Below are 17,394 nucleotides of genomic sequence, written 5' to 3'. Positions count from 1 at the left end.
CCCTTCCTAAAACAATGAATATGACCGTGTGTAAAGTAACTGGTGCTCATGTAAATAACTTCGGGTCGAGTTCACGCTATATAAAACTGCAAAAAATAAAAACACACACAAAAACCAAGGGCTAAAACGTGGTCTGGGTCATTAGTATCACGTGGAATTTTGGAATAATACCTTATCGCTGGTATCCACCATCCTTTTAAACGTTTACGGTTTTGCAAGTGAGAGACTTGTAAATTAAAATGTTTACACAACCTATTCTACCGTGCTGCTATTAATACATTTCATCTGCAATCTCTCTGTAATGTATTGGTTTCTTTGGTTATGATATAGGTATCCTGCAGGCTTGCCTACGCAGACTGAGTGTTTACAGGTAGGCCTGCCAACATAGACTGAGGGGGAGATTTACTAAGTTTTTATGCCTTGTTTGTGTCACAAAAGTGATGCAAATCGGCGCAAAATCTTTCTTTTCCAATTGACTTTGCAGCGCTAAACTTATTTAGCACTGGAAAGAACGTAAACATAATGCAAAGCAGTGCACAACGCCGCTTTTGCTTTGCATTACGTAGCGCCAAGGGGGCGTACCATGGGTGGAGTATGGGCGTTCCCATGCAACCACCCAAGGTTTTGATGATAAACCCAATTTACTAAATAAAGTAGACCAAGTTTGCCGTCTCAAAACTGCAAAGTAGAATGAAGGAAGGAGAAATACTTTCATTTCTTCCTTTTCGACTTTGTACGTGTGCTGCACTTTACAGGACACATACAAAGAGGGAAAATGGTTTAAGTCAGCCTATGCATAGTATTCTATACTGGAAGGGTACCCTTCCAGTACAAAACCTATGCTAGACTCAAGGAGACACCCTTGCACCACGGCGCAAAGGTGTGTCGGTGGTGCACGGCAGCTGATTTCAGCGCCGGCGCTAGGGAAAAGGGAGGAGAGTGCCATATTTCTGTAAATATGGCGCGCTCCTCCTCTCTCCTTTTCACGCAGTGCAGCGCAGCATTTGCGGCTGCTGCACGGCGCTGCGTGATTGAATGGTAAATCTGCCCCTGAGTGTTTACAGGTAGGCTTGCCCACACAGATCGAGTGTTTACAGGTAGTGAATGATATTAGGGCTCCGTGAAACCGTTCAGTAGTATTGCTATTCCAAATAGCGTTTCTGGCTGATCTAAAAAATAAAAGCACTATAGCATTTGACATGTGCATTTGTGGCAGGAGGGCAAGCCTCATTGGCTTCCGTAACTAATCTCCAGCAGCATTAGGTTTGTGGTCACCAGTTTCCAAAATTGAGACGTAGAGAACTTCAACAAGAAATTATTAATTCCTGTAGTGCCTCTTTTCACACATTCATTCGCCAGTCTGTAAAAAAAAAAAAAATCCAGTTTAATATTAAACCATAAAAGGTCATATGATTTGATAATACAACTCTACTGCACACTTTCCACAAAAAAATCATTCAAATAACAAATAGAAGTGTGTTAATCAAATCAAAGTGAAATCATTCATGACACAAACCCTGTATAATAATGAAAAATTATACCCAGCCTAAGAAGTCAAAACCACATGATTAAATATGAAAATCATTATTGATGAAAAACGACCAATGGCACAATATATCTAATCCTATATCTATCATAGGTCAACTATATGTTTTCGTATATAAATTGTATGCCAGATTAAAGTAGCCACTGCTGCACAGACCTCTATACATTGTAACTGTTGCAGAAAGACCGAGGTTTGCCTACATGCCTAAACCTATATTTCTGTAATAATGGTTCAATTAATCTCCTCCTTTGGGCACCATAAAACCTATAACAAACAAGAAATGCAAAGTGCATTGTATCGAAAGTGCATCATAAATGCAGCTGGCTAAAACTCTGGACCAGTCATTCTGTGTGGGGGAACGTCACAAGATTATGGATTATATTATAGCTAATGTAGTAAGCACAACCCTATATTGTGCATTATCTACTTTCTCCAAATACAGTTGTAAACCATGTTTGTGACACTCCCTATTTTATCTTTCTTCTTTCTTTAAGTGTATAAATAGAGTTTTAAATTACTTTTTGCTAAAAATTCAGGTTGCCAACCCTGTCACATTGTCTCAATATATAGGTTAACAATGGTATCTCCAAGGCTAAACCCAAACTTAAACAGTCTAATACAGTCTATCTGTTAAAAGAAGCCTCCTGCTGAGTTGTTATCCTGTACCACTAGTAAAGTGGGCATAGCCTTAGAAGGCCTTCCAAAAATCTCATTGCCTGGCCCCTGTGGCATTTATAATTAGAGCAACTAGAATAAACTGCCAACAGTCTCCTCAAACAAGAATCTTTCGATTTCTGTAGGTTAGTAACATTGAAATGACCCCACACACTGGCTCCATAGTTAGCCATAGAAATACACTTTTCCTGATACATTAGGCCCATCCTGCTCAAAGATTTCATCCCCAATTCGGTAAAAAACTAAAATTGTGCAGCTATAGCTTTATCAAACTGCTGTTTTCTTACGTTCTTTAATTGAACCCTTATTCCCTGCGAGTCGAAGTGTACCCCTAAGTATGTAAACAAACTCACTTGACATAGTAGGACGCCATTCACTTTAAAAGGGCGAGGTTTAGGCTTACTGGTCCTACAATTCATGAAAAATGTTTTACTAAAATAAATTTTAAGGTTCAACTCGTCCACAAAGTTAACAAATATAGGAGCTCATTACGATGGCGGAAGGCCCACCACTGACAGCCGGTCGGTGGGGGCCTTCCGCCATCGTACTGCTGTTTTCCCCCGCCATATTATGAATCGTTGGGTAAGCGTGGCGGTCGTAAAGACCGCCCGCCACGGTTCTGACAGGCGGTCCTTTTCCAACAGCCTGTCGGAACAGAAACATAGTCCTACATTGCGGCGGTGTCTTGCAGGCACCACCGTAGGGATTTTGATATCCCTTTCCTCTGTTAGTTTTGCGGCCGACAAACTGCAGCAAAACGAATGGCGGAAATGAATTTGGGTGCCCGTAGCGAGCCCTCCTTACTCGCTAGGGCAGAGAGATGTACCCTAGAGGGTACCTATGGTGCCCCCCAACATATCCCTGCAACATGTGGCAGGCACCGCATATAATACAAGGAGAAAAGGCACAAGGGCACAGCCCTGCCTCACCCCGCGATTTATTGAAAGACTCTGAACATTTCCCATTAATTACAAACTGTACCTGGCTGTTGATCCTGCATAGATTTGTTGAGAAAATTCACAATTCGTGTGTCGGCCCTTATTTATGCCATCAAGGATCAATGAGTGGCATAATTTACACAGTCAAACACACTAGACAAATCCATGAACGCCACGTATATTTTACCTTTTTTAGCCATCATGTACTTGCTAACGAATAGGTTCAGGTTCAGACACTGCTTGACTGTCCCTATTTCCTTACAGAGGCCATATAGTATGTTGGGAAATACTTAATAACTCAAATCAACAGGCTCATGGGTGGGGCTCCCTGAACTTACAATCATTTCTTGGGGCACACTGGACTCAATCGCGTATCCCTTTTTCAATAAAGAGTGTTATTTGAAGTAGTAGAACTTTTACTTAAGCTGAAGCAATTGTAACGAAGACCATTAAATATGGACATGGCTGCAGTTTCCTACAGTAAGGAGTAGTAGAGAAAATTCAGAAGATTATTTTGAACCTATATTGATCGCTCATTGAGGAACTTGATAAGTCTTTCATCCTGTCTCGGTGTTCTGGCAAGTCTTTTTGTTATATTGTATTGTAGCATTTATATAGCGAGTCGATGCCTAAAGTGAAAGCAAGTAGATGTAGAAAGGTGGAAAGAGTAATCCAGATACACACAGTCTGAAAAGAGATACCGCCAAAGAGTTTAATCCTACTATCAACCTACACACCATCAACAACAATGCCACCAGATGTCGAATTTTTGTTGGTGCAGGAACAGCAATCTTTACCAACAGCTCTAAAGCATCTCAGACGTTTAGACAATGAATACGTAAGATCACCCACACCATTACCTACTGGTGGGGGGCATAGCTGTGCACATTGAAGAGAGGAAGTAAGAACAATGCAAAATAAGTGAAAAGGGTTTCCAGTATTTACAACAATAAAATAATATATTCAAGGTACTTCTTTATAAATGAGACTGGAATAGAAAAAAAATTATCAATTTTTGACCCGAGAACATGCAACAAATAGGTGAAAAGGGTAGTTTAGAGTGAGTGCATTGCATCAAATACTCCCCCAAATCCGACAGGTCATCTGATAGATCTTAAGGGTGCATGCTTCTATGTGTCAGTCACTCACTCTGAAACAAAGAAACTTTCTATGATTCATAGTCCAGAAGGAACTTTTTTATTTCAAAATTCGGTCATTCACCCTCTGATCAAACAGTGTTCTCATAGTGAATGACTGTAGTGACGGCTCATCTTAAGAATAAAAGGAATTTTTGTGTATCAAAACCTGGACGATTGCTTTTAAAACCCCATCTGTATGAAAAAGTACTGCAAGATATTAGTATAACGGTTGCAGTAATGAATAGTTAGGGAATGCATGTGAATTTTAAGAAGATCATAATTGATGCTAACTGAAAGGATATTTATTTGGAACCTCTTTTAAACTCCAACCCAGCAAAATGTATTTTTCGAAAAGAGAATTATCTATTCATCAGAAATGTTTGAAACTAAGCAACGTCAAACATCCCACACACTGTTTGATATAGTCTTTGCTGAGCTTGATGGCTTTGTATGTTGCCATAGTGTCCTGTGCCAGACTACATATGAGACTGCCTCAAGGTGTTAGGAGGAGCAGTGGAGTCAGCACGCAGGGCATTCGGAAGAGAAATTGACGCTGTCCTATGACGGACAAACCACCACAGTTTACTAGAAGGAGTTGCCTTCTAACAAATCTTGCCATCCTGGTCGCCACTCCCTTGGGTTGGGGAACCCTGTTTGAGGTTTCCAAGCAGACGGGTCCCAATCCAAATCGAAAAGGTCTTACAAATCGATGTGTGGGAACTCCATACTGCCATTTACCCTTGGAGACATTCTTCCCACCATTGACCAGCGGAGAGAATTCAATTTAAACAGAAAACCCAGCAATAATGTTTTACGTCAACAAGCAAGGAGGAACAAAGTCAAGGGTACTTACAGGGGAAGCACAAACTATATGGTGTTGGCTGATAGCCAGAAACCGTAACATAACTGCACTACTCCTATCAGGTGTTCATAATGAGCAAGCAGGTGCATCAAGCAGAAATGTATCGAAACATGAGAAGCGGGTCGTCAATAATGACCAATTTGACCTATGTACATTCCATAAGCTTAATTTAACTGATATCAGTCATAATAATGCTAAAATAAACAACAGAAAACAAAATCTAATAAATACTCTTAATATCATGCATGGTTATATGATATAATTATAGGGAAATCGGTAAAATAACTAATAGCTATTTTTTAAGTGTTTTATTATTATTTTATATTTTCAGTTTTTCATTTATATGAGTTATATGGTTATATGAGCAGATGTGGTGGCATGGTGGTCTCACGTTAAAAGACCACTCTTAGAAATGTGGTGGTCTGCAGGTGACTAGTTCAAAACCCTTCATAGCCTATCTAAAAATGTTTTCAGAATATCAGTTATTAAAGATTTTCTGGAGAAACTTAAAAACGTATGCCTTTCACTGAGGCATTCACCGCCTGTTTGGTAGCTGAGTATAGTACTGACCAGAGTGACTGCCCCCCTCGCCCCATTTGACCTATGCTGAAAGTGAATCTCCAGCACTTTTCATGAAAGGTAACCTATTAGCAATCCTATTGGCTCTCAGAGCATAAAAAACGCAGGTCTTAGGAGCAATGAACCATATCTTTTGGTTCAGGCTAGTAAAGTAGTACTCTGGATTCATAATTGATTTCTACTAGGCCTGGGCGAAATTGTAATTATGTTGGAGTAATTGGAGTTATTTCAATAATTACGCAACTACGGCAGCTTGAGTAATTAAGAATAATTATGGCAAATATCCTACCACAGGAGCACAGGAACAACAAACTAAGAGAAAGCCAGTGTGTTGTGGCTACGGCTGTTCCTGTCTTGAATCATTCAGTGCAACTTTCGTAGAGCAAAATGCGTCTTTAGCCCATTTTGGACGCAAGGGTGCATGTTGCACTAAGAAAATAGCGCTAAAGGTTACTCTTTCCATGTAATTACGCATAATTATGAGTAATTTAGTGGTAATTATGAGTAATTATGCCAGAGAGAATTACACCTTTTATGCCCGCACCTAGTTTTTACTGAACTTTATATGGGCTTTTCATTTTAACCAGTCACTCTAACTACCAATATTTTTTTCTCAACTCAACTTCTGCAGCAGACAAGTCATTCAATAGATTGGAAGTTAAAAGAATGCCAAACTAGTACTCAGAAAGAACTTGGAGATATACTAAAATTTGATTTCCATAACGTGGTTGTAGAATGCTCGCAAACTTTCTGCAAATCGAATCAGATTTTGCAAACTAACCTATATAGCGATAGGTTGGTTTGCAAAAGAGGGAAACATAGGGGTTTGCAGAATAACTTGTCCAATTATTATTTATTAGGCAGGTTGGAATTTGTGACACTCTGCTATTGGCCTCAATCCCGGGGATGGTAGCCTGCAAGTGACAGCAGACCACAAACCCTGTGATCGACTTAAAGGAACCAGGCCTGCTCTAAACAAACACTTAAAGGTTACCTTTTAGAAAAACGTCAATCAAAACAGCCTGTGGTCTCCTGGACAACTGCCTACTCCCCCTTGAAACTGCCACGTAGATTCCAAAAAGGGACCCATTTCCCTTTGTGAATCAGTTACCACCTCAACTTAGAAGTCAGTAACTGATCAATAATTTGCAATCGGAATTGTGGTTGCAAACCATTAATTATTACCATACTGAAACGCCATTTGGAAGGAACCCCCATACACACCTCTTTCAAATTGCGATTCGGCAACACTTTTCTGAATTCAAAATAGGGTTAGTACCAGAGGCGCAACTAGAGCCAAATTTCGGGGGGGGCTGAGCAAACATTTCGGGGGGGGCTGAGCAAAATTTTCGGGGGGGGCTGAACTTTAAGCAATAGGCAGAGTGGAGCTGCAGGGGCTCTTAGAAGGGGTGAAACAGCAGCAAGGCCTAATTAACATGCAAATGGTCTTTTAAAGACCTGTGAAGTGCTCGGGTGCGGCTGTGTGTGCGCCGGGAAGGTGTCTCATCCCGGGCTGCCACACACGACGGGGGGGGGGCTGAAGCCCTGTGAGTCCAATGGGTGTTGCGCGCCTGGTTAGTACATATGAGAAGGCGAGCTTGTAGTTAAAACCCTCTGATTTTGCAAATTCCAGGGCTTGCGACTGCAAGCTCCTTCTCTGCAACTGGCCCTAAAAGCTTTAGATTGGACAATCAACTTATTGTTAATTGTGGCCCTATAAATACAGGAAGAAGACCTCAAAGCAATTTTTATGAAGACTGATTGTATCCTGAATTTTATTATGCTTGCAGAAAATAAATTTGCTCCTTCGTGGCAAATCTAAAGCTCGTTCAACTAGGGGAAAAGCAGCTAAAACAGCCTTGCTTAGAAATGTCTGACTCCAGGACTGGAAATTGGCATTTATTTTTGCGGAGCTCATTTTAATACTGTTCTTAATTCCATCTATTTCTCTTGCTCATCACATCTCTTTTTGATCCCCACATTTCAAGAGTGAAATTGCTCTTATATTTAGTAAATATCATCAAAAATGGAGAAAAATAGGTTACTCATAATCCTAGTTGTCAGTTACAATTGCATATATCATTTTTTTATAATTAATGGGATTCTTCTTTTTTGAATAAATGATAATATAAGAAAAATAAAATATGGCAAATTGCTGGTAAGCATAGTTCATAGTTTATTCATATAAACTACTTTTAAAAATACAGTTTTCTCTTGTAAAAATAGGCGTTCTGTGATCCACCACTGACACAAACATAATCAGTGTCGATGAATTCAGTCATCAAAGATTCCCAATACAGAGTACCTACCAGGGTTTAAATAAGTGGCATACTCTTCTTTATGGTGTCAAAAACTGTGCCATTGACTACCTGAAGTGGGTAAACATCTTTGTTGTGGCAATGTTTGTATGTATGTATATGGTATTTCTGCAGCACAAACTTAGCCAAAGGGCAGTGGAGCACTGTACATGGTCAAATGCAAGCTTAAAGATGGTGTGTAAAAGGAGAGGAAACTGAGTTTTGGACAGTCAAGGCATTGTGATGTAGTGTTCTTTAAAGCGGTGAGTCTTCAACTCTTTCCTAAGTTGGAGCAGCGTTTGGTCAGACCTGATGGAAACAGGGATGTTGTTTTACATCCTCGGCGCATAGATGGAAAAGCCCTGTTGTCTTCTTGTTTTTTTTACACATCCTTGGGGCATATTATCAACGATAATTATCGCTGGCCGTACATAGCGACAGAAATATTATCGCCGGCTATCGCTGAATATTATCGCCATGATAACGCTATATTTACAACGCATAGCGCTATGGCGATAATATTTCAGCGATAGCGGTGGTGTTTTCAATGGAACATCGCTGGTTTTCCAGCGATGTTCCATTGAAAACAGCGATAACATTGCTGATAGGACCCTGTGGTCCAATCAGCATAATCCATCTCCCATTAAAAGTCTGCCTTAGTCAGGAATTTAACAGACGTTAAATTCCTGAGTTAAGGCTGAGGTAGCGCGATTTTTTTTTATCGCTGCACGATATTAACATGTGCTGTTTTCACAGCCACGCCTTTTTTGCATCTCATTAGCGATGTGAGGCGAGGCTGTGAAAAAACGGGCTCTACATCAAGGAAACACGCGCTAGTGTGACCTTGATGATATTGCGATATAATTATCGCCGCTTTTCGCCCAAAAACGGACGCTAAAGCGGCGATAATTATATCGCCAGCCCTTGCTAATATGCCCCTTAGTCTGCCGACTGATGGTGTCCTGGCTACGGGAGTGACGATAAGCACCAGAGATGGTGAGCTTCCCTGCAAGATTGCCAAGGTGCTGGTTGTGCTGGCTTTGTAAATGATGCTGCTGGGTTTGGAGATGGTGCAGGCTGGCAAGGGGAGCCAGTGGAGTTCCATCAGGGTGGGAGTAATGTGATCATATTTCTTCAGGCCCTGAATGAGACGTGCTGTGGCTTGTAGGATTCCCCCAAGTGTTGACAGTGTGGGATCTGGCATTCAGCAGCCACCGTGGTCACTGCCAACACAGAATGTTCCTACAAAGATGTCCGCATTTCTAACCTTAACAGCTTTTTGTGCCAATCATGCAACGCAAGCCTTACATGAATCAAATATGCATTTAAAGGATCTAATATCTTCAAATGTGATGCATAACTACAGAGGTTTAGCCTCGCATGCCAAGGTGCTTGGAAACATCGGATGCAAAATACACCTGGTAGAATCATTGTTACCTCATGGTACTACTGTTAGTGTGGTTTTTGGCTCAACTGCATCTTTCTGTTCAAGAAATGGGGAATAACACAGCAATAGGATATTGGGAAAACTGCACGCTATTCCACATTGCGGATATCATAAATGTTTCTACTCAATATTTGTAGTGCACCATATGTGTGTTTTGCCGTCTTTATCGCTATGTACACATGATCCACCATGCTACTTACACCTTCAAGCAGTGACCTCAGGCCACTAACAGAGCTGTGCAGCACTTTACAAAAACTATAAAATAAATCAATTTGTACAATTTTAGACTGTTAAAAAAAATGCACTTTCAAGTTGATCATTTGCCGCCATTTTGTTTCTGCCCTCCAGAGCACCTTGACGCACTTCAAGAAGTCCGAACTCTCGGTGGTCCGACAGCATGAAGAGTTTATCTGGCTCCATGATGCCTACATGGAGAACGAAGACTACGCCGGAATCATTGTAAGGAAGGGAAAGGGCATCAAGGGCAGTGGTTTATTTGTAAAAAAAAAATAAGTGACGGGACTCTCGTCTGGAGGCAGCTTTCACCAGCCCATTTCTCCTGTTAGCGACACCTAAAAAAAGAACCAACCATAAAAGTTGGGAGAGGATGTGTCGTAATGGCCAGAGCTGCAGATTTCGGAGCTGGGGAACCAGGTTCGAGTCTTGGCTTCAGCTCAACATCCTGTGATTCTGGGCAAATCACGTAATCTCCCCATAAATGAATGTGTCCTAACTGGTGCTAATGAAAAGCACCAGTGTCTATGATTAAAGTGCCAGTGCTGAACACTGGAAACAACCTGCTCAAATTAAGCCCTGATCAAGGGCCATTAGGACAGAAGACAGGCACCATGCATGCCAGATTTTTAAACAGAAAACACTCTCAGGCTCACTGATAGGGGCTGGTTATTTGAGCATTAAGTGTTTTCAATTGAAGGTTAATATCAGTAATAAAATACTAAAATGAACAAAAGAAAATATAACACCTAATAAAACACCTTTAATAATACACAAGATTATTTTATGCCAGTATAGAATAATCAGTGAATTAATATCTTTTTTTAAGAGTCTTATTTTATATTTGTTATTGTTACATGAGTTATATGAGTATATGAGCAGACAGGGTGGTTTATCGTCTGCGACTTAATGGTCCCCACTGAGAAATGTGGCGGTTTGCATGTCAGAGTTGTGAAGCCCAACACGGCCTACTCAACCATCCATCCTTCCAGTGTCGGAAAAATTGAATATCACAAATCTGTCCAGTGCTTACTTTGCACAAATCATACCGGCAGGGTCCCCCAGTTTTCCTCAGTAGCCCGTTGCCGGCTCTTTCAAGTGCACTAGCTTCCTGTTACAGAGTGTGACTAGTCTAATTTCTACCTCATGCCTCTTTCTTCCACCAAACTTCCTAGCTCTTCATCCAACTCTTGCTGGTTCTTTTTTTTATCTCTGATTTCTCTCACTGACGCAATTTTCATATCTTTATTTTCCTTCATTCTCCCTTTTTTTGCTTATGAAAAATTAGCCCTGGTCCCCAAAAGTGAGTTCCGGTGCCCCCCACTTCAACAACTGGCACAAATGAATCACTGCACTTATTATTAATAGCGCTTAGAAATGGCAGAAGTTCCCAGTGAAACGCAATATGAAAATCTAATTGTTCAGACTGGAGAGTTCCACATTCAAAGTGTGCGCACTTTGACCTCTCATTAGAACTTACTGTATTGCATAGGTTCAAGACGAACTTAGCTGAAACCAGAGATAGCGCTAGTGTCCACGACTTACTAAATGGTGTTCACAAGTTGGCCCCCAAATATGAACCTTCTTTGTGACACACACAAAGCCATTCGGTAGCAATTTACACTTTAGACCACATTTTTTAAAAAGTGTGTAATGCAGCGACAAGCCCTCCGGCGCTGTGCTGTAAAAAAATGTGCGGTGCCGACTTTACATAGGGCGACATGCCCATTATGTCATTAGCCATGCCTGCGAAAAATAAGCCCTTTTACTATGATGCTAACATTGTGCTAGCGCATAGGCGAGCCAGTCGACGCCTTCAATAAATGAGTACCTAAGGTATACCTCGCCAGTACAAATTTTCAGTGCTGTGACAGAAGTCCTGAGTTAAACTGCATGCAAAGCCGGACTGGCCTACTGGGCGTCAGGTGTTTCCTCGGGAGGCTGGAAGGGTGGGAGTTGGTTTTGCAGTGGTGGGGTTAATTTTTATGCAGCGGTGCTGCAATATCGGCCTCCAGTAACAAAAGCAGAAAGCAAGCATTTCCAGCCGCCCAGGGCCAGTCAGTGCTCCCCCGGGGGCAGGTCTGAGAAAATTGTCAGGGCTGCTTTAGGCTCTCCGTTCGGCCCTGTCTGCATGAAATTTAGATTTTAGCAAAAGTAGGACTACACACATGGGCGTATCACACACTATTCTGCTTGCCCATTGTGTGCGGTTTGTTTCATTTGGCAGTGTACTAGAATGTCCCGGAAAGCCGGATTCTGCCACAGTAGTAGATCTGGCTTTGCATGTTATGTAAGGGGTGTTTGCGATTATCTTAACCGTATACCCCCTCTTTGCATTCATGATCACGGGGTTGGTGCTCTCTGATGCAATCAATTTATGTAGACTTTAGATGCATGAAAACTTTTGCATGGCAGTTAATTGGTGCTGCTGTTTGCACCACTTAACTTCACGCAAGCGCACGGAGATGTTAGTAATTCTGGACCCCAGTAGCAGTCCCAGCTGATCGTTGCAGAGGTAAGCACTTGGGCTCAGCGTTTCAAAAAATTCACGCAAAACAACTAAAGTTGCTGCGCGGCATTGCGTGAAAGGGAGAGAGCAGAGAAGTGCTATATCTACTAAGATATGACGCTTTTTTCCTCTCCCTGTGCTGGGGCACTTTTGGCTGCCATGCAACATAGTGCAAGCATGTGTGCGTTCTGCAAGGAACTGTTCTTGTACTGAAAAGGTACCCATGCAGTTAAAAAACTATTCTTTAAATCTTTTTCCACTTCGCGTGTGTGCTGTACAATGCAGCACTCATGCAAAGTAGGAAAAACATGGAGAAATGAAAAGATTTATTTGCTACGTCTGCTTCGAGGAGGCACAAGATTTTAGCGCAAATCCCTGCCTACGAATGTTTGTACATAGGGATTTGCATGTAAACCCTTCAGTGGTTGCCTAGGGATGCCCATCTACCACCCATGGAGCACCCCCTGACACAAGCCAGAGCATAGTGCAACTTTGTATTACTTCGAGAAACTGTTCAACAAAAGTAACACAAACCCGGTGCAAAGCGTTAGCAAATCTGAGCCTTGTTAAACAAAATATTTCATTTGCATTTTTCAAGTAGTACTCAAGCAACCAAGGAACACTCCACATGCTTTTCGGTCCTGCTTCATACAAAGCACAGTTATGCTTGTGTGCGTTGTTTTTTGTCCTGGCCTAAATAATAGCTTTTTTCTGATAGATTGTTGTTTTATTACCACTTGCTACTGCTGTGCTGCCTTTTCACAGTACACATTTTAACTGGTGTTACTATCACCCACATTGATATTACTTTTTTATTGGACCCCAGAATCATGAACGGTTAAGTTGGCCTTACCGGAATTTAATCTTCTTTCCTATAGGTTGCACAAAAGCCTTGGTCATGAGTGCCAAACTCACTGAGGTTCCTTCCCAGCAATAGAATTCTGGCTACCAGAGAGAGTGATAAAGAAACTGGAGCGATGCAGTCCTCTGTCGCAGCCTGGGGAGGCCCGCCTGCATGCATTCTGAATGAAGCATGCGCTGTCAAAGCTTCATGTGTTCCGTGGTACCTTTCACCAGTACCAGGATCGATCACGCCAACTTATACAATTTACTAACCTTTGGTGTTCTTGGCATCTACAGTTAATCCATCTGTCCTTGTAGCATCCTTTTCCAACAGGGACGTAGCTTAGTCAGTGAGATTTTGCGGGGGCGAGGTGGGGGGGGGGGGTGAAACACAAATTTCCAGACTTAAAAACAGTATGCAGAAGGGTGAAGGGATGAGATGGCCAAGTCTTGGAATACACTGTTGCCACGAGGAACAAGTTCAATGCGGCGTTGTATTAGGTGGGCCTCTGTCTAAGTTCCTGATAAAAAAAATTAACAAGTTCAAAGGTTTTAGTCAAACAAGAACAAAGGGAAAAACCAACAAAAGCACAGGAGACACGATTCAGGGCCCCCTGACCCAACTCTCAGGCCAATAATGCATTTATTTGGGGGTGTGGCAACCCCAAAAACCCTCTAAAGCTACGCCCCTGTAAAGTGAAGGGCGATGAAGGAAAGACTTTATACATATATATACATCCCGCTCAGTAGAATCAGACTCGGGTACAGACGTCGATTTCTTGTGCAAAAAAGTATATTAATGCAACTTGTTCACTATTATGCGTTTCAGCCAAGCCTGTCGTTGCTCACATATGCGCTGAAATTCAAACACCTCTTTAAGTAGTGCTCATGTGGTTACAGGGTAATAGTGGCCATTAACAGACCATACAGTTGCAGAATGCCTATGTTTAACAGAGGACAGACAGCAATTTCATCATATGAGGAATGCACATATTGTAACTGATATATACAATGATACCTGTTGGTAACCATTGCAATGAAATTATTAGTGTGTGCAAACAGATACACAGTACAAAATGCAATTCCATCTAAAATTCAATTGGAAGGTAATATTTGAACCTCTCCATCATTACAAAAATTACATATATCAATATAAATACTAACATTGATAAAGGCTCATACAGTCAAAACAAGCAAATCAGCATAGGTAAAATGGCTAGTATCAGTACCATTCTTCTGGTGTGTACTGCAGGTATCATTCTGGAACCCACAATTGAGCTGATAGTGAGTTAAATTAATGAACTGGAGATCATTAAATCACTAATTAAAGACTTTCAAATCATCATTGTAAAAAGAGCTAATATTAGTACCATTCTCCTTGTGTTTATTGCAGGTATCACTCGGGAGCCCAAAATTGAGCCCCTAATGGGCTAAGTTCATATAATAGAGATTACTTATTCAGACTGTATCTACCATTGTTTATGTCTTCTTTTATCTGAATTATATAATACTATGCATGGAGGGTCTAATATAGTTTTCATGTTGAATTCTTTTTTTTTTTTACATATTTGTAATTTGATATCGTTATTGTACAACTATATGTTAAATCCCCAGCTCGGTGTTGTGTACACTGTCTACTAATACGGACCTTACCCCTTGTCATAAAATGTGTGAAAGTGTAAAAATGTGCTTATATTTGTGTTTGATAGCTGCCAGCATTGCCTAAATGTAAAATAAACCTACCCTTCTGTATAAATCGCATATGAAAATCTGAAATTATAGAAAATTATGGAGATCCTCACTGACATTCAAACCATTGGGTGACTTGGTATCAAAGTTTAATATGTACTGTGTCTCCAACTGTCTGAAAATCCTTCTCAATTGCCTCCCTGCCTAATTTTAGGCACACAATAAATGACAAAATATGTCAGGCAGTTGAGATTGTTATTGTGGTGCTGCTTGAAATGTCGCGCCACAGGATAAGTGGAGTTAGAATTTATGATTGCTTTGAGGTGTTGTAGTATCCTTAAATGTCCTTGTAATTTGGTACTTCCCACATACCACAATTTGCAAGTATATATATATATATATATATATATATATATATATATATAATTACACTTGGTACTTGTTAGCAACTCAGTCCACAGAATTTGCAAGGGTCATTGTTAGAGCGGCCTTCAGCATGCATCAAGTTCTGCTACTAAATGTATTTACTTAATTAGAGCACCAGCACCCTTTGGGTGTTTAAGTGCTGTACAATAAACCAGAACAATGAATTAAAATAAATGAAACCTAACAGCAATGATAAGTTAACTAGAATTACACTGGGGGGGAAAACAGGTAGGAAGTGGACCCGTGGAGGAACAGTAATTTGGGGGAAGTGGGGAACAAGATATAAACGTAACAGCAATGGGGAAGGGTCGATGCAAAGAGTGGGTAATTAATAGGTATGGCTTCATCAATAATCCACTCTGAAACAAGGGTTCACAGGGCAAAGTATATTAATCCTGGAATAAATGAGTTGTAAGATGTTTACTGAATGAGAGAAAAGTCCGTTCTGACATTTATAGATTGAGAGTTCTAAACCGAAACTGCAATCCTGGAGAACTTTCTGTTCTGTGCAAAGAAAGATCTGAATTTCTGAGACTCTAGTCTGAGATCATTTGAAGAAAAGGAATGGATTGAATAAGCAGATAGGCCATTCCAACTTGTCCTAATGGTGGTATCATTTTGTGGCATGGTGTAATGGAAGAGTGCATCACTTGCTCTGCTTGATCCTCTCACTGGGGAGTTTCTAGTATTGGTCAACTCAGTCTAGCATATTTCGATTTATTTTAAAGCTCCGGGAACACTGGATTAATTGAATAGATGTATCTTGTGCCCTACAGATCCCCCCTGCACCACCAAAACCAGATTTTGAAGCATCCAGAGAGAAGTTGCAAAAATTGGGGGAAGGCGATACATCCATGACCCGGGAAGAATTTACCAAAGTGAAGCAAGAGCTTGAAGCGTAAGTGGTGCCTCAGAAATAATGCCTGAAGGATTTAAGCAACCTTTGCGATCTCCATGAGAGCATGAGGAATAGGATGTAAAAAGTGTATATTAAAGGGCAATGAGAGGGAGAATGGTATCTGCCGAGGATCCAATTCCCAGGTTGGACAATATGGTAATGCGACGATTGAAGTTACTGTTGGGAGAAGAGTTACGTGCTGAACATATATTTTCCAAATTTCAATTTGATCAATTTGATTGAATACACGTATGGAAGGCATACTCTATCTCAACTGTATGGTGTCTCTCCTTCCATACATGTCATCACTTACTACCCAAAAGAATCTGCTTCAAACACAGGCATCCTTCTCAGTTGATGATCATTGCCAGAAAGGATCCTCATCCTCGTCTTGACTCAGCGCCCGCATCGACTCCTTCCTAATCGCAACTCTCATGGTAAACGAAAAATTCTAGATTTTCCACAACTCGCCAGCTTTTTATCCTCATTATCCTCACCATGCTCATTGCTCCTCACTAGTAAATGCAACAAAGAGTCAGCTCCGATATTACATGCCCGCAGACATACACCATCAGCATATTCTCAATGAAACTCTATCTAAAACCTTTGATGTGGACACATAGTTTATGATGGGTATGCAGTGCAGGATCTAGGCCAGACTTTTAGGCCACATTTAGTTTCAAAGAATCTAAACAGAACAAGGTCAATAGTAACTCTGAAAATCTTAAATGGATTTTTCCTAGACCTATGTTGGACACTCCTGCTTTATGAGGTTTTGCTCTGTTCTAACAATGAGTCAAGTTCACTACATAATTGCATGGGCAATCTATCACTGAGTCACAGAGTTTCGAACATTTCAGAAGCAAATGTGATGGCCACTTCCTTGCTGGTTCTGCACAATCTCTATGCTTCACCTACCTGATAGGCACTTGCACCTGTTGTACTTATACCTTTTGGTGCCTTTTTGAACAATGGCATCATGATATTTTACTTGACAGTCTGTTTCATCCACTAAAATCATTTTTCACAATCCTTCGGCCAATTTACCCCAGCTTAAAAAACAAATCTGCACACACACTGTGCTGACTTAAGTAACTCCTTCACAAGCCTGACACCATGGTCTATTGTGCCTAAGAAAGTAGTTAGGGGATGGGTCATATTGGTTGATTTAGGTGTATCCTCAATCATTTTAACATTTTATTTCCTGGGACAGGCTCCATGCATTGTAATCTGATGACCCAAATACTACATGGATCTCAACATGAAAATGATTGCTGATCTCTCAGTATTCTGTCCAGCAATACATTGTCAT

The 17,394-nt window shown here is 40.9% G+C and overlaps 1 protein-coding gene across 2 annotated transcripts in view; it reads left to right on the top strand.

The window, feature by feature from the left end:
* The window catches only part of SNX32 (sorting nexin 32), a 288,534-nt gene that overhangs the window by 77,369 nt on the left and 193,771 nt on the right, over positions 1-17,394 (top strand). For both annotated transcript variants that reach the window (XM_085625843.1, XM_085625844.1), the window contains exons 3-4: positions 9,832-9,942; positions 15,961-16,082. In XM_085625843.1, coding sequence (XP_085481969.1) covers positions 9,832-9,942; positions 15,961-16,082 — 233 coding nt within the window. The remainder of the gene's footprint in view (positions 1-9,831; positions 9,943-15,960; positions 16,083-17,394) is intronic.

Source organism: Triturus cristatus, chromosome 9 (assembly GCF_964204655.1).
Source record: "Triturus cristatus chromosome 9, aTriCri1.1, whole genome shotgun sequence".
NCBI lineage: Eukaryota > Metazoa > Chordata > Amphibia > Caudata > Salamandridae > Triturus > Triturus cristatus.
This window is presented reverse-complemented; position numbering and strand designations above follow the sequence as displayed.